The 27,894-nt window shown below is 36.4% G+C and overlaps 1 protein-coding gene across 6 annotated transcripts in view; it reads right to left on the minus strand.

The window, feature by feature from the left end:
- The window catches only part of KIAA0825 (KIAA0825 ortholog), a 256,596-nt gene that overhangs the window by 179,263 nt on the left and 49,439 nt on the right, over positions 1-27,894 (minus strand). For all 6 annotated transcript variants that reach the window (XM_032205814.1, XM_032205813.1, XM_032205811.1 and 3 more), the window contains 2 exons: positions 25,489-26,158; positions 2,870-3,037 (listed from right to left, as the gene is read on the minus strand). In XM_032205814.1, the coding sequence (XP_032061705.1) occupies positions 2,870-3,037; positions 25,489-26,158 (838 nt within the window). The remainder of the gene's footprint in view (positions 1-2,869; positions 3,038-25,488; positions 26,159-27,894) is intronic.

Here is a 27,894-nt window from a genome sequence, read left to right on the forward strand (position 1 = left end):
CCACTTTGTCTCTGATGGAACTTTACATGTTCTATATATCAAGATTGAAGTACTATGGGATACACTGAACAAAAATCAACTAAAACTGCCATTGAAACAGCTATACAAATAAAGTCAACGCTTGGCATAAGCATATGAAAACATGTTATTTTTGTTGCATCTCTGCATGAATTACAAAGATAAAAAGGCTCCTCTCAATACTAAAAGTAACCAGAAAGAAAAGGAAGCAAGCGCAAGGTTCAAGTCTATGTGATGTCTGGCAAACTTTAGTTCTCTTGGATATTCACCTACCCTTTGTGAATTGGTCAACTTCTCATAATTTGCCACCAGTACTACTTGCAGAGCACTAATATTTCAGAAACACCTACACTGCAGTGACTGCAGGTGAGTTTGCATTCACCCAACCTAGCTTTAAACTAGTGAGAGACAGTAAGTCTATCAACAGCAGCACACAGTCCAATCTGGGCTAATTTGCTCTGCTTCTTAGGCTAGTTCTGCAGCCTATGCTGCACTGTATACCTGATACTCGTACCTGAGTCAATTTAAAGCTGCTTTGGACAGATCTGCACCATATATTGTTAAATTAAAAAAGATTTATTGTGATAAAGCTTTTAAATAACTAGAGAAGATGACCATCATATTTTATATTCACATATTACAACGTATTCTGATGAAAATAAACTGAGGTTTCTGATAAATTGTTCTTATCAAAAGTCAGCCTTCATCACTGGGAAAAAAAATAAAAAATAAAAAAAATTATCAGCCTAATGTAGGACAGTTGCAGAAAAAATCTTAAAGCCCTTTTGGTACTGAACAAAACCTGGAACTACTGGAAACATAGCTCTCATTCTCTCATATCAAGTCAGCTTTCACTTCATCACTACAACTTATATTTCTAACAACATGAAGTAAAAATAACCCTAATAAATCTTTCCTTTAGTCAAGATATTTTTTTTTTTTTTTTTTTTAATTTTTCTGGCTAAGTCTTCTCTTCACATATTCTTCAGACACTGATATAGCTGAACAAAGTTTTGTGAATAAAACCATTTGATCAGAACAGTAACACTGGGAAAAAAAAAAAAAAAAAAAAAAAGGATATGTCTGATGACTTCATGAACATCACCTGAAAAGATCTGCCTCTACCGTCCCCTGTGTCTCAGAGTAAGAGTAATTGTACATTTTCTTTAGAACAAGCCTTCTAACCAGAAGACAACTTCCTATAACCTGATCTAATCATATTCCCCTTTCAGATTTGGTAAGTAGAGATGCCATTTAGGAATCTGCTTATTATAGACATGATTACTGTAAAAGAGTATTTCTCCAAAAAAGAGGCTGAATGCACTTTTGAGGAACACTTCTGAATGCTGTTCAGCTTGGAGAAATGCCTCAGGATAAAATCCTTACTACATTTTCTGAAAAGTAAAATATTTCTTGTTGACATTGAAATCATTATGTTTTCTGAATTATTTAAGATCATGTCATTAGCTAAACATGACAAGTCAATTGCCCTTTTAAGAATTTTTCAAATTTTTAAAGTTTTCTTCTCAGAAACCACTAATAAAAAGAATATCTAAAATTATCCTTACTGAATATGTACCCTAACCTCCTCATTAGCCCTGTGAGAAGTTTACTATAACACTTTTGTAGGATCAAGGCCATAAAACATAAAACATCATGTATAATAGCTTAGAGAGATTAAAGGAATCTGAAATACATTGAAACCAATAGTAAAAATGGAACTTGAATACAAATTTTATTTGAGCTTTGATGTAAATTCTAAGAATACATAGTCTGACCTGCATTTCTTTATTTTAGAGTGTCAGTATTTCAGATGAAGAATCTATCAACAACGTGTGCCTCTGAACTCTTTTCATCTTTTTTTCTTTTTTTTTTCAGTTTTCACCAATTTAGTAATCTGAGACCACATTCCCAAAACACCTTGCTTCTCAGCCTGCAGCTTGACTACAGAGATACCAAATATTTGACTCCACCTGTCCTTTCTCCCTAAACAGCCTGGCCTCATTTCTGGTCTGATCCTTTCCTGCAATATAATCAAAGCTCTTGAAACCACTTGTTCTCTGGTGACCTGGAATCTCTCCACTGGCAGAAGCAGCAGCATAGAAGAACATTTTTCAGCATAATGTGCTAAAAGGTGTTATTCACCTGAATTTTCATGATTTTAGGTTGTCCTCATCTGACAAGAATTCTATTAGACTAAAAACAGAGCAAGCTTGGAATCTAAAGTAAATATGCGCATCAGGCTTGATAGTGAAACATTTTATATTCTCTTGTACAGTCTTCTTTTACAAAAACAGCTACTGACACCTAAACTTGGTACATAATAGTAAGCACTTGTGGGAACTATTGGTGAAAGCAAGTCTGCATACTAAAACATTTATTTGATCATATTAAGATCAATAAAACTGATGTACAAGTCTGTTTTTCTCTCTTGAAAAAAAAAAAAAAAAAACAACACAAAAAACAAACAAACAAACAAAAACACAACAGATTTCAAGGGCAAGTACAGAAATAGTCAGTTTCAAGGAATGCAGACTTCATATAATATTTTGTTCTATAAGAAATATAAGGTATTTATAAGAAATTCAGTAGCAGTCACAACGTTACAATGTTTGATGGTTCAACAATAACAACTGTACATCACATCTTAATACACAACCATCAGTTCTTTTCTAGAAATCATTGTATTGAAATGTAAATCTGTCTATTTCAAAAAAGATTTTTAGTGAATATAGTAATACACTTTCTTCTATAATATGATGGCATAAATTACATAACTATTGTTGAAAATCATATAAAATTATCCTTTTGCACCTGATAAAATCAATAAATAAGGAAAAGCATTCATTACCTTGAACATTTTTATTCTTAGTCAATAAAGGCACCAACAAAATTTCTGCGGAGAGTTCTTCAATTTTTTCTTCCATTAATAAAAAGAGTTTGATGAGTTGAGAAAGACACTTGAGTTGATACAATGTTAAACAGAAATTCCTTCCTTTTTTGTGGTATTCCTGGGAGGCTGTTCAAGCAAAATCATAAAATAACTTACTTTTTCTTCAAAAATGATCCTGCAAAACTGATTATGTAGAAAAGTATAGTGCATCAAGTAATTTAATTCTTTTGCCATAGCACAATTTATCTTTTTTCTGATTATAAAGTTTCTCATTATTAGTTCTTCCTAAGTCATTAGCATTTCTCAGTTCTCTGGGAAGGTACAACTTAACTCCAGGTTTTGTTATTCATTAACTACCATTTTTTCAAGCAACAGATCTACTCAGAAACCATCTCACCTGCATTTAACTGAAAACAAACCCAACAAACAAACAAAAAACACATTATGTTACAAAAATGAATAGAACAACAACAAAAAAAAAAAAACACAGAAAAAAAAACACACACATCATTACTATATTTTCATGGTTTGGGACATCACATCACTACACTGTCACTCTGCAAGTCACCTTGTCTGTTTAACAATCTGCTAGCACAATACCGTTGATGAATATGACATTTGAGTGAAAAGAAACATCAATCTAACACTCCACAAGTTTAAATATGTGGGGTTTGAAAACAAGAGAGACTGTCGGTGAACAAATATCAGCAAGTATTATACCCATAAGCATCTTGTATTTAAAAGAAGGAACTGAACATATTATTTCGAAAGGTTAACACCTGTAATCATAACATATAGTCATGTCACGTAATCTAGGGAACTCTGCTTTGAGCATAGTCAGACTACAAAATGCAGTGAGTTGTTTCCAATTCTGTATTACCAAACCACATGTCTTTAACTATGTTATTTTTGTAACTTCTTTAAATGCACTTCTATGGAAATTGTAGTAAGATGATATCATTTTCCTATGGCGTTCAGTTGCAGATATAACATCAGCAGAAGAGTTTACATAGACATTGTCAGAGTGAGAGCCAGAGTAATTTGAAAGAGAAGCTCTGAAAGATGAAAACAAATAGAAATTGATTGAAATGTACTTTTATGTGTCAAATCTCTCTTACCTTTGCATTTCTGAAGTACTCAGTACCTCCCTTTTCCCTCAAAGTTCCAAGTTTTTGTTTTGTTTTGTTTGTTTGTTCATTTTGGTATCCACAAATCACTTTTAAATAGACATAGATCTAAGCAGCAGAGCTGAGCTCTGAATAAAAATTCCCTAATTTGCTATCCTTATTTTGCAGCCTTAGAGGTTGAACTGTGAGTTTTGCATCCACATTTGAATTTCCTCAAAGTTCCAAACAGATGTATTCATGTTAGGCCCCTGCATTTCTAAGAATGCCAAAAGAAAATGCTATAGATAATTGCCTCTGCTGGTGCCTTGACTCTATGAATAAGGAGTAAATAATATCTGCAGCACTGGATTTCCAATTTCAAGTCTAACTCCCCCCAGAAAGATATTCTGCTATTCAGAGAATTCTCCTTTACCTGAAAGGTTGATAACATAAACTGAGTTTAACTGATAGGAAATGACTGCCTGAGTCTACAGACAGACAGGAATAACAGATGCAAGAAGTGAGAACCATGAATCACATCATAAAAATCAATGGAACATTAATTCTGTCTCCTCTGATTTGAAAACCTTGTGAAATTCCTGTCCCCTCTCCCCAGGAACAAGGGAACCTTCCAATTATTTGATTGCCCCCAAACTTTTGTCCTCATTAGACTGAAAGTAAGTGGACCTAGAAGCCAAAGGTATACTACAGTAATATTAACTTTAAAATATATAACCAAACTCAGAGAGAAGTGAAAAGTTATTTTTTTACTTTCAGTGATCAGTCATATATTAAATATCATACATATTTCAGTTGGAAGCAGAAGATACAAAGTTCAAAGGCACCTCTTTTACCATGTCATTAATAATTTGAGAAAACACTTTGATATGTGATAAGCATATTATTGTATATGCTAACAAACACTTTTATAATCTTCCAAACAATGTTTTACTATTTAATACTACGTATGTTCTAGAAACATCCAGAATAGGAGGCTGAGGGGAGGCCTCATGGCGGCCTGCAGCTCCCTCATAGGGAGAGGAGGGGCAGGTGCTGAGCTCTGCTCTCTGGGGACAGCGACAGGACCCGAGGGGACGACATGGAGCTGGGACAGGGGAGGGTCAGGCTGGGGGTTAGGGAAAGGTTCTGCACCCAGAGGTGGTCAGGCACTGGGACAGGCTGCCCAGGGCTGTGGTCACAGCACCAAGATGCCAGAGTTCAAGAAATGCTGGGACAATGCTCTCAGACATAGGGTCTGGTTTTTGGGTGACACTGTGTAGAGCCAGGTATTGGGCTTGATGATCCTTGTGAATTCCTTCTGACTTCGGATATTCTATGATACTATAAAACTTTCATACAAAATTAAGAAGAAATCTGAGGTAAGCATAATAGAAATTCTGGTTTTGATAAAAAGATACAAAGAAAGCAGGTAAGAGATTAAGGGTTTAAGTGGTGCGCTCATGAAAGCCTGAAACATGAAGCTGAAATTCCTCTAAATAGATGAATTAGCTTGATATTCATCATAAACCTATGAATATGGGGAGTGACAAAATGGTGATCCATTTCAACAAAAAGTGATATGCAAACCATCAACCCAGGAGTCTTGATTCCTTCAGCTTCTGGAGATACCTTGACCAGAAGACGGTCAAGATAAAAGCATTAAAAAACAGAAGGGAAAGATGAGACCACCATGTATGAAATGTTTTTCCTAGAATTCCTGACATTAGGAAAACAGGCTGAACAATCATCCTTCGCCAAAGCTGGAAGCCAGAGAACCCTTGAGCTGTGATGATTCATGTGACCCAGAACCTAAGACTTCTCTGGAAGGATATAAATAAACAACTAACTAACTAACTGGTTTCTATATAAGATTTATAGACCATTCCATATATCATTCTTAAATCTTCTTTCACTCTGTGTCAGGCTCTGTTTTGTCAAAGAAAATGTAATATGACTTAATATTTGACATCACAGTATACCAGAGATGCAGATGTGACAAAGATTAGTGCATCGTTTGCACAAGTTCTTTGTTGCAATGCTACAGCTGGGTCAAGCTACATACTCTCACATTTGCATTCAGCAGAAACCATGCTGACGTACTGCTTAACCTGGCTACCTACCACAACTGATGGTACTAATGCTGGTCCAGTAATGGCAGGTCCTCCAGCACGACCTGCACAGCTGACATAGCTATGTGCTATTCTGCACAGATCACATAGTTTATAATGCTGCTGACTCGGGGTGGTATTCTTTGCAGTAACCACCTGTCTTAACAAGAACTACCACTGTAAGACTCTGTTCCACCTCGTTTTATGTATACAGAAGCCATGGGTCTTTGTTAAGACAGTGTAGTCCCTAGGACAGCAAAACAGAAGTGTGCCAAACACAGACAAACTCTTATGTAAGACTGGTGATATTTCTTGTGAATTTGGATAAGAAAAACGTGTTATTGGCTACTCCAACTTTTGGAAGAAGTTAGCTTGAACATCAATTTGCTTTGCTCATCCACAGCAATTTGGAAGAGCTGGTCAGGGGAAACCACTAGACGTAAATGTTCTTTCACATATGGTCATCTCCATGTCCACAGTTTTATTCTCCCAGAAATGACAACTCATGCATTTAGTGCATCATGGCAAATACTGTGCACACACCTGCATACCTAAAGCCTGACTGAAAGATCTTACATACATCACAGGCCCTGTGAAGTTTCAAAACAATTATGATGGTAAGATTCAGCTTTGTTGAACAGGCTGCTTGAATGAGATGCTTGTTTTATATAGAGAACACACACATCATAGTCTTTTTTTTTTTTTTTTTTTTTTTTTTTTTCCCATTTCTGATGTTATACAAAGAGGTCAGAGAACTCACACAATTCAGAAGGAGTGACATCCGTCTGTGATGAAGATGGTATAAAGCTGTTGACAGCATCCTAGCCAATTCACAGAGAACCATGCACAAGTGGATTGGAAGCACTTGAAGCTGATCTCAGCTTCCTTCCTGAACAGCCTGCAGGGTGTTTGCTACTCTCATTCTTCTGAATGTGATTGTTTCTGCATTTCTGAGTTTAATTCATGTAAATCCTTTTACAAGGAAACAGCTGCAGTAGCATCTTTAACTACAGGCTTATGTCAACAGGACGTCCATGGAGCCCTCCTAACAACAGGACATGTGGACTTCCTGTTGAGGCACTACCTTGAGAGGAGAATTTCTGAAAAGGGTGTGAAAGACAGGTTCAGAGGCTACAAAGAAGCAAAGTGGATCATATAACCAAGATTAGTGTTACAGTGAGCCAATTTTGCCAAATAGTGGCAAAGTCAGAAGCAAAACAAATATGGAGAAGTCAGAAAATGCTCTGAGCTCCTGAGCATGGCCTCAGGCTTCATTCCATGAAGAACAGGAATCACAAAAATGCTCTTGTGCAAATCCATTACCTATACTGAAGATTTCTGAACTGAAGAGGAGGCTCAGAGGGATTTCATCAATGTCTAATACTTGACAGGAAGATGAAGAGAGGATGGACCAGGCACTTCTAGGTGTTGCCCAGTGCCAGGACAAGGGGCAGTAGGCACAAACTGGAGCACAGGAGGTTCTCCCTGAGCATCAGGCAGCACTTCTGTGCTGTGCAGGTGGTGGAGCAGTGGCACAGGCTGCCCAGAGACGTGGTGGAGCCTCCTCCTTGGAGATCTTCAAAAGCCTCCTTGGCATGGTCTGGACAACTTGCCCTGCTGGAGCAGGGAGTTAGGCCAGATGAGCTCCTGAGGTCTCCTGAACTGTGCTGGAGACTGAATGTGACAGCAGAAGAATCCTAAGCCTGTAAGATAAGCTAATTCTCAAGCACAAAAAAAATTAATAACAATAAAAAAGATCCAATGCAAGCATGGTGCTAAGTAGCAGCAAAGGCTAGCTGCTTCCTTAGGGACAAAGAGAAGAGCATGAAAACATGGCCACAAGGTCATGTTCCTTACCTAGCAGGACCCTGTTCTGCAGTCTCTATGCAGGGCACAAAGGGCAGACCTGAGAAGATAGTCAGGTTAAAACCAAGAGTCCAGATCATCAGCCACGTTTGTGGTGATGACACAAGTATCAGGCCAAGCCAGGTGTCAGGATCAGGTCTGGTGAGTGTAACCAAGGGTCAGACCCAGTCCAGTGATCATCAAGCAGGACCATAGCATTAAGGCAGGTCCAAGCACAAGCCAAAAAATCTCAATCAGGTGCGTCCATGGCAAGTCATAAGTTCAGATGTGGTGGAGCTGGACAGGACATCTGTGATGTACCTCTGGTAGGGACTGAAGGCCCAGACCTCAGCTGAAATAGGGATCATGGAGAGGCTGCAGCAGAGGTCCCAGAAGAGGCTGGTCAGGACAACAAAGCCTACCAATACACCCAGGGTTTTGTGCACAGCTCTGAAGGAGCATTGGTTTTCAGGGTACAGCCATAGAAGAAGAGGTCATTTCTGGAAAACACTATTTCTGCTTCACATCCACCAAAGATAACGTAATTACTCTGAGAAGAGGAAGGAAAGAATGCACTTAAGGCTTCTGCTATATAGATGATGGGGCAGGGAGAAAGACAAAAATTTTACTTGAATTAAGTACAGCTTGCACTACTTTTGTTTGGACCGAGTAAATAAAGCATGAGGGTTCACAACAGAAAACTGGAAGGAATCAAAAGAATAAGCTCATAAGGTTCATCCTCTTGATATGTCTACATTTAGAAAATCTGTACTCTTGACTTCCTCAAGAAAGGAAGAAAGAAAGAAAGAAAGACTAATAAAAATATCTTTCAAATTGTGCAGGGTTATGAGAGTGCTAGGTAAGTGCAAAGTCTGTCTTTGCCAGAGACCATCTGGCTGATTGCACCTGTACAGATGTAAATGTAGATTATTTTTATAATATTTTATAATATTATAAAAAATTATAATATTTATAATATTTTTTATAATATTTTTAATTATCTTACAGATGTAGATTATTTTTCTTCAGCAGGTAAAAATGAGCAATCTGACTTAGGTGATCAACCATCCTGATAAACTAGAGGTTAGAGACAGACTACACTGGGTTTTGAGTTTCTGTTCAGACCTTATTGAGGCCTGGCGACATCAAAAATTAGCAGATGCAGGATTCTTTCCAAAGCAACAGGAAAGCCTCAAATGCAGGCAGGTCCAAGGATGAGATAAGGCTGTAACATATCAGATATTACATAGAGGAAAAGAGGCCCTGAGTGAAGGCAACTATACCACGCCCATAAGGAAAAAAATAATTCAAGAAAACAAACAACAAAGTCTGATAGTAGACAAGGTAAAAATGCAGGTAACAAGCAGAATAAGCCAGGTACAACATCCTCCAAATTAAGATAGCCTCCAGGTATGATAGACTTACATCAACAATAAAGCACAAATCTAGTTTTATTTTTTTAAACAGTCTGTATTAGCTCAGAAATGTCATTTTCTCTCCAGAAGAAGAGTTAACAAAAATTAAAGAATGCTTAAAATATTTTCTCTTTGAGACAAATTACAAACTGAAACCATGTAAGCTCCTGTTCCACCTTTGGCTATTATTCAGCTGGAATTCCTTAGTTCTCACAATTCTCCTGTAAGTGTTTCAGCATCTTGATTCTATGTTTCTGTGATTCTATCATCTTAACACGAAATCCACAGGTCCTGCATTCTATACCACTGTTAATACAGGTTCTTAGGTAAATTTTAGCCAAAACAGTCCTACCATCCACATGGAAACCCTTTTCACTTGCATTTTCAAATGTTCTAAGCGTAGATGAGTTTTCCTAGTGTAAATTAGGACAGAAGATCCACTGTAAACCAGGTTATGGGTCATCTTCTACCCAGCATAATCATTCACACCCTGAAATTCTCGTGGTGGTCATCCCACAGCTTTCTGCTTTTCTTCCTGCTTCCTTAGAATGCAAGGTTCTCAGAGAGTAATCAAGAAATGTGTCACTTTGCTTGAATATTTCATCTGCTAGTTCTATCTGATGCCAACTTATTTTATCAGTCAAGTACGGATACCTGTTTATTCATTTAATGTCTCCCATCATTTTATAGACACTTATACTCACCTACCTTCACACAGTTTTTGTTTTCGAAGTGAGGAATCCTAGCTTGCCTATTTTTTCCTTATATGGAAGCTTTTCTAGCTGTTTATCACCTTCTTGTCCTTCCCTAAGTATCTTCCACTTTCTTTTATGGCAAAAACTAATGAATATGCCTATACAGAATACAGAATAGTGAAATACATGCTATAAATACAATACGAAGAGACACATACACAATACTAGTGAAACTGGGGACAACTTTGTAATGCTATAAGACAGTTAAATTAATAATAATGAATTGCAAATTAATTAATAATAAATTAATAATTTATCTTTTTAAGGTAAAATAAATACACTGTAGATGCTAATTCTGCTCAAAATTAATTCTTACAGAAAACACAGAAAAGTTACTACAGAAAGAAATTGCCCTTGTCAATAAAAATATGGAGAAAATAAAGAATCAAGCAATACAAGAGACGACCTAAAAATCAGCACATCATTCAAACTTCAAGGGTAAATTCAGCGTGGATGCAATATGTCTTCAACAATGAATCTCAGAAATCTGTCTCTTATTTGTATATAACAAAAAACATTTTCTGCTAAATAATGTGACTACTTGGGAGCTCTTTGGAATCAAAAAAAAAAAAAAAAAAGCATGGTACCATTTTTTTTTTTTAATTTTACTTTACCAGTGAGTAAGCTTGGAAGTGCCCATGTGAATTCTAAGCCAGCAAATAAGTTAACTAAAATATTTTTCAAAAAACATAGAATAATGGACACACTTTCAATAAAGTATTTGATCATAATACCTAACCTTCTCCTAAATACTTAAAATCAGTACCAAGATTTCTGCCTTTACCTTACCACTTTAAAAGATATGTTCTTATCTCTAAAAATGAAGAATCATCAGAAATAAGGCTGTTCTAGATCTTAATGATCTGGGTACAACTGCTAACTTATAGAAAGTTTCAAAAGTGGTGTGCTTCTCAAAGCTGTAGCTCTTGAAACCATTAAACAAAGTGTGTTCCAGTTTCCTTGGTTATAGCTTGGAAGCATTTAAAATCTCAAAGGCTTATGAAAATATGCATATGAATGAATCCTATAACCTTAAAGCAACTTTCGTGATTTTGTATTTTTTGGGCCTGGCATGTTATATTTTTTAACTCTTAGGCATTCATAACATCTCAAAAAATGGAATAGCTAATTCTGGTCATTTTAAGTCACCCAGGGATGTGACACAGTAAAGTGTGGTACCAAATATAGGCGAGCTGGCTGTGGATGTTCAAGAATAGCTACCCTACGACAGTGCTGCTCTCAGATTAATTAGCCTTACTATTCAGTGTACAGAGACACATGACTAAACTGCTTCTGAGACTCAGGATGAAATCCTTGGAAAGCAACCTGATGACTGCCTTCTTTAGTGATTACAGTGGGGATTTCTCCCTCAGCAGGAACCAAGGGTTTAAAATGCTTTTAATCAATTTTACTATAAAATACCTTCCCAAAACATTAAATATCATTCCCCTGCCCCCATTTATAAGGCTTAATTTCATATAAGATATATCTACAATATTGTTCTTCTAGGGACACAAGAAAGTGATGTCAGGGATTTCATCCAATAACACTATATGAGGAAGAAAATTGAAAAGAAAACCTGTAATATTAAACTTAAAATCTAATGACAACCTGCATGCAAATAACAGAGTCATTCCATAAATGGAAATAACATGTTGTTAAGATCTGAAAAGAAATAGCCTAATAAAGCAAGAGAAACTCAACTACTGGTAGTCACTGTGTATAGGGATATTTCAAGGGGTAAATTTTCAAAGCTGTGCGCAGGGAGTTGCATACATAAATTCCATTAGCAATAATGTGTTCCTCACCTCTCAGCAATATTAACTTTTAAGTGATGCTATAGCTACTGTAGCAATCTTGCATTTATGACAGCATTCATCTGCACACAGTAACTCCTAGACAGGGCTTGTATATAAACTGTACTATTATTTCACTTGCATTTAGTAATGATATATTCAATTTTTATGGACATCTGCTCACAGTTTTCTCTTCTTAAGCTGCATGTTGATATATGATTTTTAATGTAACTGCTAGGTTTAAATAATTACTATTGCTGGATATAATCACTAATTTCCTCATACTGTAAAAGGCAACTTAATATTTCTGCATAGCAGATGTAATACACAGTACTACACAGACCTAAATTATTACAAACAGTGCCAGCAGTTTTCTATACACAGTACTTAAGATAATTATAAAAAATCATCTTCATTACTGCATGCTAGCATTTTTTTAACAGTTTAATTTGGATAGGTTACAAGATACATTCAAATCACACAGATACAATTACTGCAAACCCAAGAAGCTATAAAATGTTCCCCAACAAATCCCTTTGACCCTGTTAATGTCTGTTCCTTGTTAATCTAAGGCAAACATTGTTTGTAGTGTGCATTTGTTATGGAATATGAAAAAAAGAAAGGAAATCCCTTAACAGTTGTTATTGATTCCAGCATTTACTGACTGAAAGTTAAGTGCCGTTTACAAAACAGAACAGATGCAGATGCTGACAAAAAGGTAAACAATTGTTGCATGGCTTACTGCCAGATTCTAAGCCAATATATTAAACTCCAAGTGAAGCACATTTCCCCTATAGATTGCACTTATTGCCACTTCATTTCCTATGTGCTCTGTCTCTCTATTGCTGTGCCTGGCACTAAGCTATTTTCAGTTCTTTGGTGACCCCTGAGGCCTAGTGCTACCTCACATAGCCATTAGTGAAGGGAATTGCATGTGTCTGACATGGCCTGAAACCAATTATTTGATATTTTCTTCAGAATGATGCCCAACTCTGTTGGGAATGAGCAATCATGAAATAATTTACCTCCTGATTTAATTTTTTCCTGCACAAATTAGTTGTAGCTGAGCTAGCTATACACAGCTGCCTGTGACATATCTCTGTCTTATCAAGGTTCTACTTGAAATGATGAAAAAGGGGAGGGGGGAGGAGAGCTGAATAGAATAGGTTGGGGAATCCTGCTTTAAAAAGGCATTGACAAGTTTATCAGATATACTGATCACATCTACTCTCTGCTGATTGAAACTGACAGACCCATAAAGAACTATCAGTGCAGCAAAGGAAACCACACGGATGCAAACTGTTATCAGCCTGTTTAAGGTTTTTTAAACACCTGTCTTACTTTGCAGCTCCTTTTTAGTGCCAGTGAAACCTACAGCTGCCATGGGACGTTGATAAAAAAGCTCATGCAAACAGATTACATGTTGGCTCTATGTCGTGTCCCCCTCCTCCTCCCCTTTTTTTAAATGGTCGCAGATCTGAAGATAGAAAACATTTTTGTATTAGACATCACCATTAACTTATGGCTTTTGTAAATGCTTATACTGTACATCCATACTGTGCACTTGTCAAAAAAATGCAGTGAAGTACGGGATTTCAACTTATGTATAAACATGGTAAGCATGTATAAATTTGCATATATATATAATCAAGAAAGGGTGTCTGTCATAGGAAGAGAGATGTCACTGCCAGCTATTAAACAACCTCTGTGAAGACTACACTAATCTTTTGAAGGAGATTCACTATACATGAAATTTTAATCACATCTACTCCATAATGTCTCCCCAGTTAAATGAAACCAGTTTTCACCTCATCATGAAGGTTGATTCCAACATCAGGTTGCTAGATGCTATATAGCAAAAACCTAAGTCCTTTGTTAACAAGGAGTGTATACATCTGTCAAAATTAAATCTTCAGTTGTTCACTGACCAAATGACACAAGGATAGACCATTGCTGGATACACAGGCTGGAGAGCAAGAACAACAAACTGACGCTAAGTTTATGTAATAGTCTTAAGCAAATCATCTCACTAGTCTGATTCCTTGACAGCATACAGCTATTGCGCTGTTGAACAAGCTGTAGAGAATTCCTCAGGTGCTCTGAGGATGAAGTGCCCTGTAATAATGACTAACCAAAAAAACTTTACACGTGGACACCTATCTCAGCTTGATCTGCTACTACATTGTGCTCCTTAATTTTCCAAAATACATGTATTTTCTAACAAATTAGAACACATCCTGATAATACGCTGCAATTTCTGGTACACAATCACATTGTAAAGAATTCAAAAGTAAACCAATTAATTAGTCTATGAATTAAAACTAATTATTGATGGGTCCTTTTAAGGAATTTTGCAGGTGGTATCCAGTCATTTTCAGATACTTATAGTTATCAGAGTAATGAAGTAGCAGAAATTCTAAAGAATTTCTCCTTAGTTAAAATGGTCTGAAAACTTGCAGGTAGCTATTTTTGCAGTTGTATTTGTGGCTTTTTTAGGTATTTTCCTATAACTGACAATTTATTCTTAATTAGTGACTAAAGGTAAATGGTTCTCTTCAGAAAATTGCAGAAATTATCCTATGGCAAAACACTATTCCTTGTAATATTTCTCAGTAGGACTGAAATCACATTCTGGCCTTACCAATGCCAGAAACTGACTCCACGCAATTATTATTATTTTTTAATTGCTGTTGCCTATATAGTGGGCTGAGGGAGTTACTGCACTCCCTAAAGTCTTCACACACACAGGAAACACCAAAGGAGTGTAAAAGAAAGCCTAACTGGAGGCGCCTGTAGCAAACTGGAGACACCACCTATTTTGAAAGAGAATAGTTCCTGAAGAATTGTAAGAAGTTCTTCAGTCTTTGCTGGAAGAAAATTATGTACTGCCAGGTACATCAAACTTTTTAACGAATGCTAACTTTGATAGGACTTTTATGTGTTCCCCTGTAAGCTATTTAAAACACTTAGCTGATAAAAACACCTGTAATTTTTATTTGAAATCAGTGTAATTAACATATTTATTTTTAACTGACTTAGGTTTCTTAAATATCTGCAAATACAAAAATGTCTGCTAGCTTTTTTTTTTTTTCTATCCTCTGTACTTACACTCACAGTAGAATGCTTGGGTTTCACACAGATAGGTTCATTACAACAGATTTACTCTATTAAAATTAGATTGCTAGGAACTTTCAACCAATCACAAATTTCTATCAAGCGTTCATCATTTCTTTGTGTAGTCTACACTTGATATTATGTATTTCCCTAAATAATAGATTAAAGTGCTTCTGTCACTTTTGCTTTCTTTACTCCTTGGGATTTCCAAGATATAACAGAGGCATATAGTGACAGCTTTTGTTCTAATAGGAGAAAACACTCAGAAAATTACTTATAAAGCTGGAGTCAATACTCGTATTTCTGCTTCCTACCTCTTGATATTTCAAAACCCTATTTAGGCAAAATCACCACAAACTTCTCACAAATACTTTACAAAGAATATAAAAATCAGAAAGAAGTTTAGGCACACAGAAAAAAAAGCAGATATTGCCATTTCTAAACTTCTAGAGAAACATCTTTGGAAATTCATAACCTTTTAATAAATATTTTGTAGAATGGATAGAACATTTTCCATGTTACAAATACAGAATTAGTCATAAATTAATGTAAATGTGCACATATTAGTTCCTCCTCATTGATACTATTACTATAATACCTATACTATACACTATAACACCTCTTTAGATATATGATATATGAGATCTTTATATAACTCCTGTTAACTCAATCAACTTCAGAGAGCCCCCAGTGGTTAGGGGTACTAAAAATCTTGAGAAGGCACCAAATGTTGAATTTCAAATTCAGATGTTGGATTGGGTTACAACAATGTTTATTCTCTAGATAGGACAAGACAGGAATTAGCATTGCCTTGCTATATTCAGCAAATGCAGAGACACATACTATAAAATGACCAAAAGATTTATCAAAACAAAACAAAACAAAAAAACTCAGTAAATACAGCATCCCCTTCATTGAAAATAGAGGGTCTTTTTTAATTTCTAAGCCTAAGTGACCATGAAAAATAGGTTTGTGTTCTAAGTTAGCACAGAACATCCATCCCTTGGACATAACATATCTTCAGTTTAAATAGATGTATTTTTCTGCAAAACAACCTATTGTGGCTAAAATCATTTTGCTCTTTAAAGTTAAATTTTCTCTCTGAATACACATTTTGTGACAGTGTAGGTTCGCTGTCCTGACAAAAAAAACACAGCTAGGAACATCTAATTAGCTTGTGCTTACATGATGGTGGAAATACATGTTGAGAAGTCTCCTCTAATAACTTTCTTTTCAATCAGTAATGCAGGAGCCTCTTTAGAAGACATTTTTGAAGTCTTATCTGCCATGGTTCTACACATTTTTCTTCACACAGCCATATATTCTGAAGTAAAAGAGAGCCTAGCTTAGTAATTCTCAAATTTTGTCACTTATAATTAAATAGAATACTACAGTATATAAATCTCAGATTGACCCCTGACCATTCACAAAATATCATACTGGAGAGTAAATCACTTTCATCTTTTAAACTTGGGAGGAGAATGCAATAATTAGAGGGCATAGTGAGTTAAATGCTCTCTTCATGCTGAGGAAGAACACCCAGGTGTGCTGAGGGAGCAAAAAGGAAGATAATTAGTTGGTGTTTGCTAATTGTGGACATTTTGAAAGCAAAAATAAAAAAATAAAATAAAATAAAATAAAATAATAATAATAATAATAATAATAATAATTAAAAAAAAAAAAAAGAAAAAAGACTGGAATTATGTCCCTTTGAACTTCTACAGAATTCAGTAAACAGATTCAAGTTCCTGTTGGCAAAGATGAAGTGACATAACTTCATTAGGACGCAACAGCCTCTAAAAATATGACCCCAAAAACACATCAACTATTTCTGATTTAGTAATATATAACTTTGAAAGAAAAGTTAGCAGTTACTTATCTTGGTAAATAAACAATATGCCAATAAAATCCCAGAATTGGCATCTTTTCAATATGACAGTGGATCAATAATGAGATTTCACTGTCAGTTTTCACATTATGAGCTTAATAAGTAATTTCAACCAACTGCTCTAAAAAGAAGGACTGAATTCAGGCATGCTACCAGCTTTGAAATTCTGTCAGTTCAATTGACATTTCAGTAACTTAGATACTGTTATCTTACCCCCTACTATAAGCTTAACAAGTAACAAGCTTAATGCTTTTGTAATCTTTACAAAAATGTCATTCTCCCACTAGAAACACATTTGTGGTCCTAGGGTATTATGCTCATGTGGCCTTTAAAAGAGTACCTCTTTCTTATTAAAACTTCCACTCTCTACGTTCAAACAGATGGTTTTATTTTCTCCTCAGCTCTACTCATATTTCCATTTAATATAATTGTGCAGTAGAAATCAAATACAATACTTGCAAGGATAAGACATAAATAATATGTGACAAAGAGGCTATGAAACACATTATTTCCTAGATTAAATGCAAAGACATTTATTTTGTTTCCCCTGAGTAATAGGATCTTGTTTTGGCTGTCAAAATTTTATAGGTTTTCCAAGGAACAAAGACAACTGCAGAAATCTGCATCATATCTGTATGTCCGTTGTTTTTCTATTCTAACTCCCTATTATATATCCCTACCCGCACTGTCTGCTCCGTATTTTTTTACTAGGTGGGAATTAAACCTGTTGAATATCTCAGTACTGATTGATTTATGATACAAAAATAGGGATCTCCCTATTTTTAAAGTAAAAAAAATAATGAAGACGTGGATTTTTACTCATTCCGTATATAGGATTTCTGTAATTTTCACTACGATGTCCTCTTCATGTTTTCTGTGAAGGCTATATACCCATAACATAGAAGTACCACAGTTTTAATTGATACATATTTCTTCCCTGTCTTTCACTGAGGGAAACTGCAAGCTTTTTCATTCCACCTGTGTAGAACATTGGGAAGACTGTGGCATAGATCATAGATATAGAGTGGAGTTCAAGGAGTCACTAGCTGTAAAGCCTATTTACATACATGTACCATTCTTCATCAGCAATTGTCCCATCTACTGCTTTATACAGGCCCCCTATAACCTGCTCCTATAAAAGCTGCATTAGCAGGCACTCTGCAGTGACAGAAACAGCAAAAATAGAAGAGAAAAAGAGATGTCAAGAAGGCAGAAATATAATCGAAGTACATCAGCTACTTTTGTCATGCAGAAATAGAAAATGAATTGCAAAAAGAAGGGATGTGCAGTTTATGGTGGGCCTGCTCTAAAAAAATAATAATAAACAAAAAAAAAAAAAAAAAAAAAAAAAAGGAAATATAAGGAAGCAAGGAGGTTGAAGTTACAGTTTCTATTACCTGTATTTTTTGTCTTCACAATATCTAAGAGTTGCTATGGTATACATGTAGGTCTTCAAATAATTTAAGGCTTAAATTTATGGAAATGCCTTTAAATGAATTTCATAGAATCCCAGAATGGTTTGTGTTGGAAGGGACCTTAAAGCCCACCCAGTGCCATCCCTGCCATGGGCAGGGATGCCTTCCACCAGCCCAGGCTGCCCCCAGCCCCATCCAGCCTGGCCTTGGGCACTGCCAGGGATGGGGCAGCCACAGCTCCTCTGGTGTCTAATCTAAACCTACCTTCTGGGGAGTCTAAAGCCATTCCTATGTCCTATCCCCACACCCCCTGACACAGAGTCCCTCCCCAGCTTTCCTGCAGCCCCCTTTAGGCACTCACAGGCTGCTGTGAAGTCTACACAGGGACTTCTCCAGGCTGAACAACCCCAGCTCCCTCAGCCTGGCTGGAGAGGTGTTCCAGCCCTTGATCATCCTTGTAGACCTTCTCTGGACTCGTTTTAATATTTCCATGGCCTCCTTGTGCTGGGGACCCCAGAGCTGAGCGCAGGGCTCCAGGTGGGGCCTCACTAGAGTAGAGCAGAGGAGGACAATCCCCTCCCTCGCTCTGCTGCCCACGCTGCTGTTGGTGCAGCCCAGGGTACGGGTGGCTTTCTGGGCTGCAAGCACACATCACTGGCTCCTGGTGAGCTTCTCATCAACCACCACCTAAAGGTCATTCTCCTCAGGGCTGCTCTCAATCAATTCTCTGCCCAGCCTGTATTTGTTTTTGGGATTGTCTCAGCCCAGGTGTAGGACCTTGGCATTAGGTTTTTTGGAAAATTCCACAATCATAAATTTCTACAATTAAATTATTATTATTTGTTTAAATATATATATGTATTTCTAAAGCATTTCACCTTTAGTAATAAATTGTAGATATAACTGAAATCTTGCTTACATTAATGTAAAGATCTGGGATATATAATGGACTGGAACTATTGAGGTGGGATGTTAAATGGGACATCTGATGTTAAATGGGTAATCTGTAATCCATATGGGCTACTTTATATTAGTGTGCTTTACAAGCACATCAGAAAGATGCAACAGGATTTTCTGGGAGAGAATAGTAGTAAGGCAAGTGACCACTACATACTATATACTTCTTCCCTTCATCCTAAAACTTCTTACAAGCAAGATTTCATCAATTGACTACACATAAGAAAACAATCTTTCTGAAATCAATTGTCACTACAATGCAAATATTGTAGATTATCTACTATAGCTTGTAATATGGACAGAAATCTTAACAAAGGTGCAAAGGCATAAACATTAGTTACATGAAATCAAGTCTGGGATTCCTTAATTTCCATATATAAATGTTGAATAAATTACACTAAAGTTATTGAGTCCTAATTATTCCCAGACGTGAACTGATATATTTTTTTTTTCATTATGCAGCCACTTAACCAGCAGGTATCAATGCTATTTCAGGCTTATTTTTGATAGATATGATGAAGATCATACAAGATTACTTGTAGGCAATAATCATGGCTCAAGAGATCACAAACAAACATTAAGTGGAAGGATAAAAGAAAATCTGTAACTAAGGTTCTTCATTTCAAAGGGAGAAAATGATAAACTAGTGGAAATAAAGCCATGTGGACACGAATGTAGAGGAGAAATGAAATTTCTTTAAGTTAAAGGTGCAAACCTTAAAATTTGTATTTCAGCTTAGCTGGAAAGCAAATTGCTGGGAATGTTGAAGAACAAGGGACATCAAAATAAACTGTCCTTACCAAGTCCTTTTATTTAATCCCCCCAAAAAGATCTTTATGGAAAGATCCAAAGCCTGTTTCTCTTCTTGTTCACAACTCTACTATGCAAATGCTGCTCCTCTAAACAACATTCAGTACTTCTACACAAATTCAGATAATACATCAGATTTTTTGTTCCAAAATCACAATTATGTTCCTTAGCAGCTCATGGATATTGAAATGTAATAAATAAAAAACATCATAATTGAAAGCACATTTTGTATCTACCTACTCAATATATTCAAGAAAATGATACTTGAACATATCTTTATAATAGTATCAAGTTAGTTATATTTTGGAGAAAGAAAAGAGAGAGAAAAGAGAAAGGAGGCTTGCTGGACACAAGTAAGATGTTGGTAATATTGAGGTAAAAATGAATATTAAAACACTTCAGTGAAAGTGATTTAATTACTTTATAGCTTATACTTTATAGCCTATCTTCATCACCTTAGTTTACCTTAATTTTTCAATAATATTTTCATAGAAATAAGCAGATACCGATTTTGAGAACCATGCCACATATTGTTTTACATTTTTTAAAAAAATCTCATTTAAGGTTTTAAAGTTATTAATTATTTAAGTATAAAAATGTATTTCCTAGGGGTAAGTGCAAGTTTACTACAAAATTAAAATAATAAGTGAATGAATTTGAACAAGTCAAAATAAAAGAAAACCCAAAGCTCTATATTTAGTTTTAATCATAGGAAATTAAAAAGTAGGCTAATTAATCCACATTAAGTATTTTTTCTCTCTCTCTCTTCATGTACATAAAAAACCCTATATAAATAAAATCAAAGAAAACCTTCCACTAATACATAAAATGTGTATAATGTCACAGTTTTAAAGTTTCTTTGGCTGATGTCTTATCACTTGTAAGAGTAGCTGTTTCTTTATCTAAAAAGAGATGAAGGATTAAGATAGGTCACAAAAGCCTGATTAAACTAGCTTAACATTTTTGTAAACAAAGGAACACAACGAAGTTCAAAAGGTAGAAATACAATCCACATTTAACAGACTTACTTTAAGTAATGAACCAAAATGGAAAATGAAGCAAAAAATCACAGGAGATTAGCTAAAAACCAGCTGTCTGGATGATTCATTACATGCTAATTATGTTAACAAATACATAACTTTTTTTTTTTTTTTTTTTTTTTAAATACTTAACAGTATGTAAGTTTCTGAAAGAAACATACAATTATTAAGATAGAAATACAATATATATATATATATGTATGTATGTATGTGTGTATATATATTTGGGGGCAGGATAAAGGGAACCTTCCTTGGATATTATTTTACCAAATTCAGAACACTGATGTTGTGGAGAGGGTACACACACCAACAAGGTGGGCCCATGCTAGATAAAAATCAATTACTAATGCAGCCCAGTTAAGAATGCCTGAATTCTGCATGGTTAAAGATATTAAGAGGCACTGATTTACCTAGTAACAGGATGAAGTTAAAACATAACATGAGCTATCTCCACTACAGTTGGCAATTAAAGGTGTAAGTTCCAAAATATTTGCCTCTTTTAACATATCAATTTGCAAGCTTACTTCTCAGAGCATTCTTATCCTCAGTCCTGATAAACAGACATGATTTTGTTACAGTAGTTAACAAATAACTCTTCTAATGGAACATGAAAGAAAAAGCATTAATTCCTTACTTCCTAAATAGATTGTTATACATGAAAAATTGTGAAGATTTATAACTCTGTTAAAGACTGTTATAGACTGTCTTTATATTCCTGACAGAAGTAGGTCATCTATATAGTTTTCTGAGGATCTTTTTTTTTTTTTTTTTTTTCCTTTTATTTTCTTTTCTCTCCTATACAGGAGGATCAATTACAGTAGTTTTTAGGAAAAAAATAAAATAAAATTCCCGGGGGGGGTGGGGGGGAGAACTAAGTAAATACAAGGTGTTTTTTTCACCTGTGGGATAACAGTCCCCATTGAATACTCTGGATTAAATTATTTTGCTGTTTTGAAACGTGCTGGTTTGGTCGTTCCCAGAGGGCAGAGGCAACATGCATCAAAAAATAAGAAACACACTGGTAGAGCTTTCTTTCAGCTAGGAAAACAAAAACAAATATCCTTCCCCTTCTCCCCTTCCATTCAATGCTCCAGTATGCTTGGCTTTGCTATTTTTTTAGTTTTATTTTTTGATACTCAACAAACTGGGTATCACTGTCAAGCCAACCTATTAAAAGTTGTCTTTTAACTTAAGTTATGTATAAACTCAGCCTTCCACTCTTGACTGTGTGAGGCCAGCAAAGGTGTCCTGGACCTAATCAGTATTTAATAAGAGTTGGAAGCAGGAAAAGCCATTTGACAGTAATAACTTGTCTACAGTTATAAACCTCACAAAACAGTTATTCTATAGATTTTTTTCCAAAATATTTATTTCAATATAAACAGACTAGCGAACACTTTAATTCCAAGGGGAAAATGCCTTCTTCTGAGTTAGCATAGTACAAATCTGGTACAGTCAAACATTTGGAAGAGAGTCTCTTATTAGAAAAGCCTCTTCACATATGAGCTCACATTCAATTACCTACTTAATAATAATTGCTTCAGTAATGATACAAGTATAATTTTTACTTCATTTGATTAATAATTACAACATAATAGACATGGCTTGAAAATTAAATGAGATTAAAAATAAAAATCCTGTATAACTTCCTAGCTCTGACCCCTTACTCTATCCTGTTGGCTAAACTGTTGTCACTAGTTTGGCTGATTCTGCAGAAAACTAGTGAGAGGTTGCAGGTGAATCAATGCATTCCTCCATGCCAACCTCTTGAAGTACAATACTAGGAAATACTATATGGTCAACAGATGAAGAAATGAACATGATAGCCACTAAGAAGACATTTTGAATATTAACTGATATTAAGAAACAATACTTCTAAACACATTTTATAGCTGTACTGTGATTAACCCTGGTGAGCAACTGAGCCCCACAGAGCTGCTGTTCCCTCCCTCTACACAGCAGGATGGGGGTGAGAATCAGAGGGGCCAAAGTGAGAAAACTGGTGGGTTGAGAAAAAGACAGCTTAATAGGTAAAGCGAAAGCTGTGCACACAAGCAAAGCAGAAGGAATTTGTTCCCTCCATCCTATTGACAGGCAGATGTTCAGCCATTTCCAGGCAAGCAAGACTCATCATGCCTAATGGGGACTTGGACAGACAAATGCCATGACTCTAGCCATCACAGAATCACAGAATTATTTCCCTCAGCTTTTCTTGCTGAGCATGATGTTGTATGGTATGGACCATTGCTGGGGTCAGCTGGGGTCAGCTGTTTTGGCTGTGTCCTCCCAGCCTGCTGGCTGACAGGGCAGCATGAGAAACCGCAGAGTAGAGACATTCTTCCTATTATCTAAAATTTAAATCTAATATCTAAATCTACCCTTTTTCACTTTAAAGCCATTACTCCGTGTCCTATCACTATAATCCCTAATAAAGAACCCGAATCACTCTCCCATCACTGGTTACCCACCTGTCATTTTTTTGGCAGTGAAACCCTCTCATGACTCGTAACCCCACATATAGCTCAAAGATACTCTTCTATTCATTTATTGCATAACTCAGATTTATACTGACACTACTTCTTGTTCCCCACCAACACTCCATCCCATTAATTACATCAGCTTTATCTTGAACTTGTCATCTTTTCACATTATTTCTCTGATTACCTCTTCTTTTTCTTTCATGTGTTCCTCCATATTTCAGTTCCTGTTGAAAAGTTATTTCCGCATTTCTTCCAGTGGAATTTCTAGTTGACTTAGATTAGCATGCAGATTGATTTTAAAACTCACAAGAGTATAATTTTCTTCTGAGCAGACCTGACAGATCATCACCTTCCTGTGTTGGGTTTCCACGGCAATGTTTTGGTAGCAGAGGGGCTGCAGGGGCAGCCTCTGTGAGCAGAGCCCAGCAGCTGCCCCATGCCAGAGAGGAGCCAGCTCCAGCTGCTCCACAAGGGACCTGCTGCTGGCCAGAGCTGGGCTGTCAGAGATGCTGGTTGGGCCTCAGAGAGCAGATTGAAGAAAGGGGAAAAAAATCTTCTGTGCTACAGCAGCTGGGAGAGAGGGGTGAGAGCCAGCCCTGCAGCCCCCAGGTGAGTGCAGCAGGAGGGCAGGAGGTGCTGCAGGCAGGCAGCTGCAGTTCCCCTGCAGGCTGTGCAGGGAGAGGCCCCTGGTGGAGCAGGCTGTCCCCCTGCAGCCCATGGGTCCCACATGGAGCAGATCTCCACGCTGCAGCCCCCCCATGGGTGGAGGAGCCCCCGGTGGAGCAGGTGGATGTGGCCTGGAGGAGGCTGCGGCCCATGGAGAGCCCCCGCAGGAGCAGGCCCCAGGCCAGAGCTGCAGCCTGTGGAGAGGAGCCCACGCAGGAGCAGGGGGTCTGGGGGGAGCTGCTGCCCACCCGTGGGGGACCCGTGCTGGAGCAGTTTGCTCCTGGGGGATGGATGGACCCCGTGGGACAGAGCCATGTGGGAGCAGTTCCTGAAGAGCTGCTGCCTGTGGGCAGCCCTTGCAGGTGTTTTAGTTTGCTTTTAGTTCTCACTGCTCTGGTCTGTCATTAGTAGGCAATAAATTACGTTAATTTACCTATATACAATTATGTTATGAAAGTTTCCATGCTGTGTCACTTTTTTGCAGAGCTCTGATTCCCCCCTTTGCAGATTGGCTTGTCATGAATCGCCAATTGGAAAAAAAAAAAAAAAGAAAAAAGGGTAGATGTTATACATTGATAACAGATTAATTTACTGAAGAAATGACCAGGTAGAATTAACTATAACTAACAGCATATTCACAAGAATAGAAACTCTAAATGTTTTTTGTTTGTTTGTTTGTTTGTTGAGAACTAAGATCTGCATAGTAATCTTTTTGCATCACCTCTAGTGTATGAATTTGTCTACTTCATGGTCAGAAAACTTCTAGCAATCAAAATAAAATGTGTAGGGAAAAGACTGATGAACTTGAAGACCCTTTGTTTTTTTTAAATCTGGATTAGATAGTTCTTATTCCATTGTATATTTCAGTAGTTGAAATAAGATGAATTAAAAAAAGAAAAAAGATTAAGACATGACAACATTATACAGTGAAGCATAAAGGGATTTCTACATAAACATAAGAAATTTTCCATTACTTTAAAACCATTTTTTACCACAATTCTGACATAGTCTATAACTCAATTGCAATAATGCATTTAAAACATAAACCTGTAAGTAATAACCTTTGGCCTCTCTCTTCAGAGGAAATAACCAGGTGTATTGAAAAAAAAAAAAAAAAAAAAAAAAAGGTCATATAATTAAAATAATATCTAACTACAATGAACATAAAATAAGTCTACTAACCCACAGCATGAACTGTTCCTCTATGCTTCTTTGATATCTTGTTTGCCTTAACTATATGCAGAGCATTTTCTTTGAACTGCAGCTCGCAAAGTCTTTCAAGAAGAACCGTTATTTCTTCAGTGATGGTATCCAGATAAGTTTCATTAATAAACTTCAATGATGAAGAAGGATCAATAGTTCCACTTAGTACATAGAAATCTTCTTTTATCATTGTGCACAGTGTGGGTATTGAACTTTGGTAGCCGTGAACGACTTTATCAAAATTTGTTTCACCACAGCTAGACAAAATACAGTTCTGTAGAAGATCACTAACCAGTTTATTCTGCATGTTTTGGTATCTCATTAAGACTTCTGATTCAGGGTAAAGAAACAAAAGTTGCTGTATGCACTGAGTTTTAAACTGTATTTGTTGTTGCAAAGCATTACTATTTGTTTCTTCTTGACTTTGCAGTCTATTTACTAAAAATCGTCGAAGGTGCAATCTCACATCATCCCAGAGAGATTTCATGTCCATAGTTGAATCATCCTCAATGGCATGAATGGAAGATGTAAACTCAAAAGACGTCCCGCTTGGAGTACAGGGAAATGAGACACCACACTGACTAGAGAGATCCAGAAGGAAGTGAAGTATCATTTCTTCTTGATTTTGCTCATTTTTCAGCAAGCTTTGCTAACAAAAGTAAATCAGACAGTATTTTAGAAATGTTTTGTTAACTTTGGTTAATAAAATTAACAGCTTTGTGCTAGAGTACCAATTATTTCCAATGCTAATTATCTTACCAGCAAATGAGAAAATGAAACAAATTGCTCTATAAACAACAGAAATAACAAAGGCTGTTTTCCAATGAATTTATGCTCCCATCCATCTCTTTGTCTACCTACTCCAGTGAATTTACATTCTTCTTCCCATCTTTCTTACATCCTCAATCCATTTTGTCAATCAGTTCTATCCCACAATTCAAAGGAAAGCCTAGAAAAAACATAGCTCATTAGATAAGCCTTGGCAGATGATACTGTTTGTTCAGGTCCACACAAACATCTTGGAAAGAAAATTATATGAAATTAACACTTACAAGGATAATAAGAGGTTTTGCTCATAAAACCAAGATGGGATTTATAAAATAAAACTCTGTTGCCCTCTGTGTTCTGGTTCAGCAGGCAACTGTGAGAAAGGCTATTCTATTCATTAAATAATCTGCCCATAACTGCCTTGAACTACAAATAAAAACTTAAGAATTGAACAATGGGCTTAGATCATATAGGGCAAAAGAGTAAGAAGCTGCGTATCCTGTCAAATCCAGGTGCAGACTGACACATTAACAGTATGGGAGCCTCAAAATACATCTCAGCTACATAGATCGAGGTAGAAGGAAGACAGTTAACAGAATATCCATGAAGCCACTTGGATACATGTGCAGACTTCACTGCATCTGAAAAGCCTCCCTATTTCATGGACAGGATCTCTGATCTTAGAACTCCTTCAAATCCAAGATGCCAACCAGCAAACAAAAGGTTCTTGTCACACCTCGATGCCTTCTACTTGGCTCACAATGACATAAATGTAAACAGCACTCTGCAGCTTTCTTTGATATGCTTGAGGAATCACTTGGATAAAGAAGTGGCGTCCAATATATTAGTAGAAGGCAGGCCCAGAAGCCCCTTGGTCAGTGGATTCCTAAATCTATTTCCTGTCTTGGAGAAAAAATCTTGCCCATTATAAACCCATTTCCCACACCCTCCACATTCTTCCTGCTGCAGGTTGGCTTTGCCTGCATCCCTAGGCTCATCAAAGTTGTATTGAACAGACCCACTCTCAGTCTTCCAGCTGCATGAGAGAACTACAGATTTTGCCATGACAGTCACAAAAAAAAAAAAAAAAGAAAAGAAAAAAGAAAAAGAGAAATTGCTTGCACATTTGCAAGCCTGAAGTGAATCAGGATATGGAGACCATCTTGCTTGCTCCCTCACCTCCCATCAGTTCTCTCAAAGATCTTCCAACATAGAAAGTGTTGTGGCAAACCGTGTAAGTATAGATTTTTCCTCTCATGTCCTTTATTTGGGTCTCTCCAACCTATAATGCAAGGCTCGTAAGGCAACTTTCAGAAACCTTCTACACTCAGAACTACTGATTTAGTTCTAACTAAACTATTTACAGGAAATAATCAGTTTTATTTCTTTTCTCATTATGAAAGAGAGAAATAAATCTTATTTGAGTATGGTAGTACTTCAATAATTTTGAAATTAAAAAAAAAAAGTTTGTTCTTTCTACTGTAGCAATATTTTATCCATAGATAATTTAAGAAATACAAAAAAGACAACATTTTTGACAAACTTTTCAGTGTGACTTTTTTGCATGCTTTTCAGTCACAGCAATTTTTTATTATCAGAACTTCTTGTATTTTTTCT

This window comes from Aythya fuligula, chromosome Z, assembly GCF_009819795.1.
Source record: "Aythya fuligula isolate bAytFul2 chromosome Z, bAytFul2.pri, whole genome shotgun sequence".
Lineage (NCBI taxonomy): Eukaryota > Metazoa > Chordata > Aves > Anseriformes > Anatidae > Aythya > Aythya fuligula.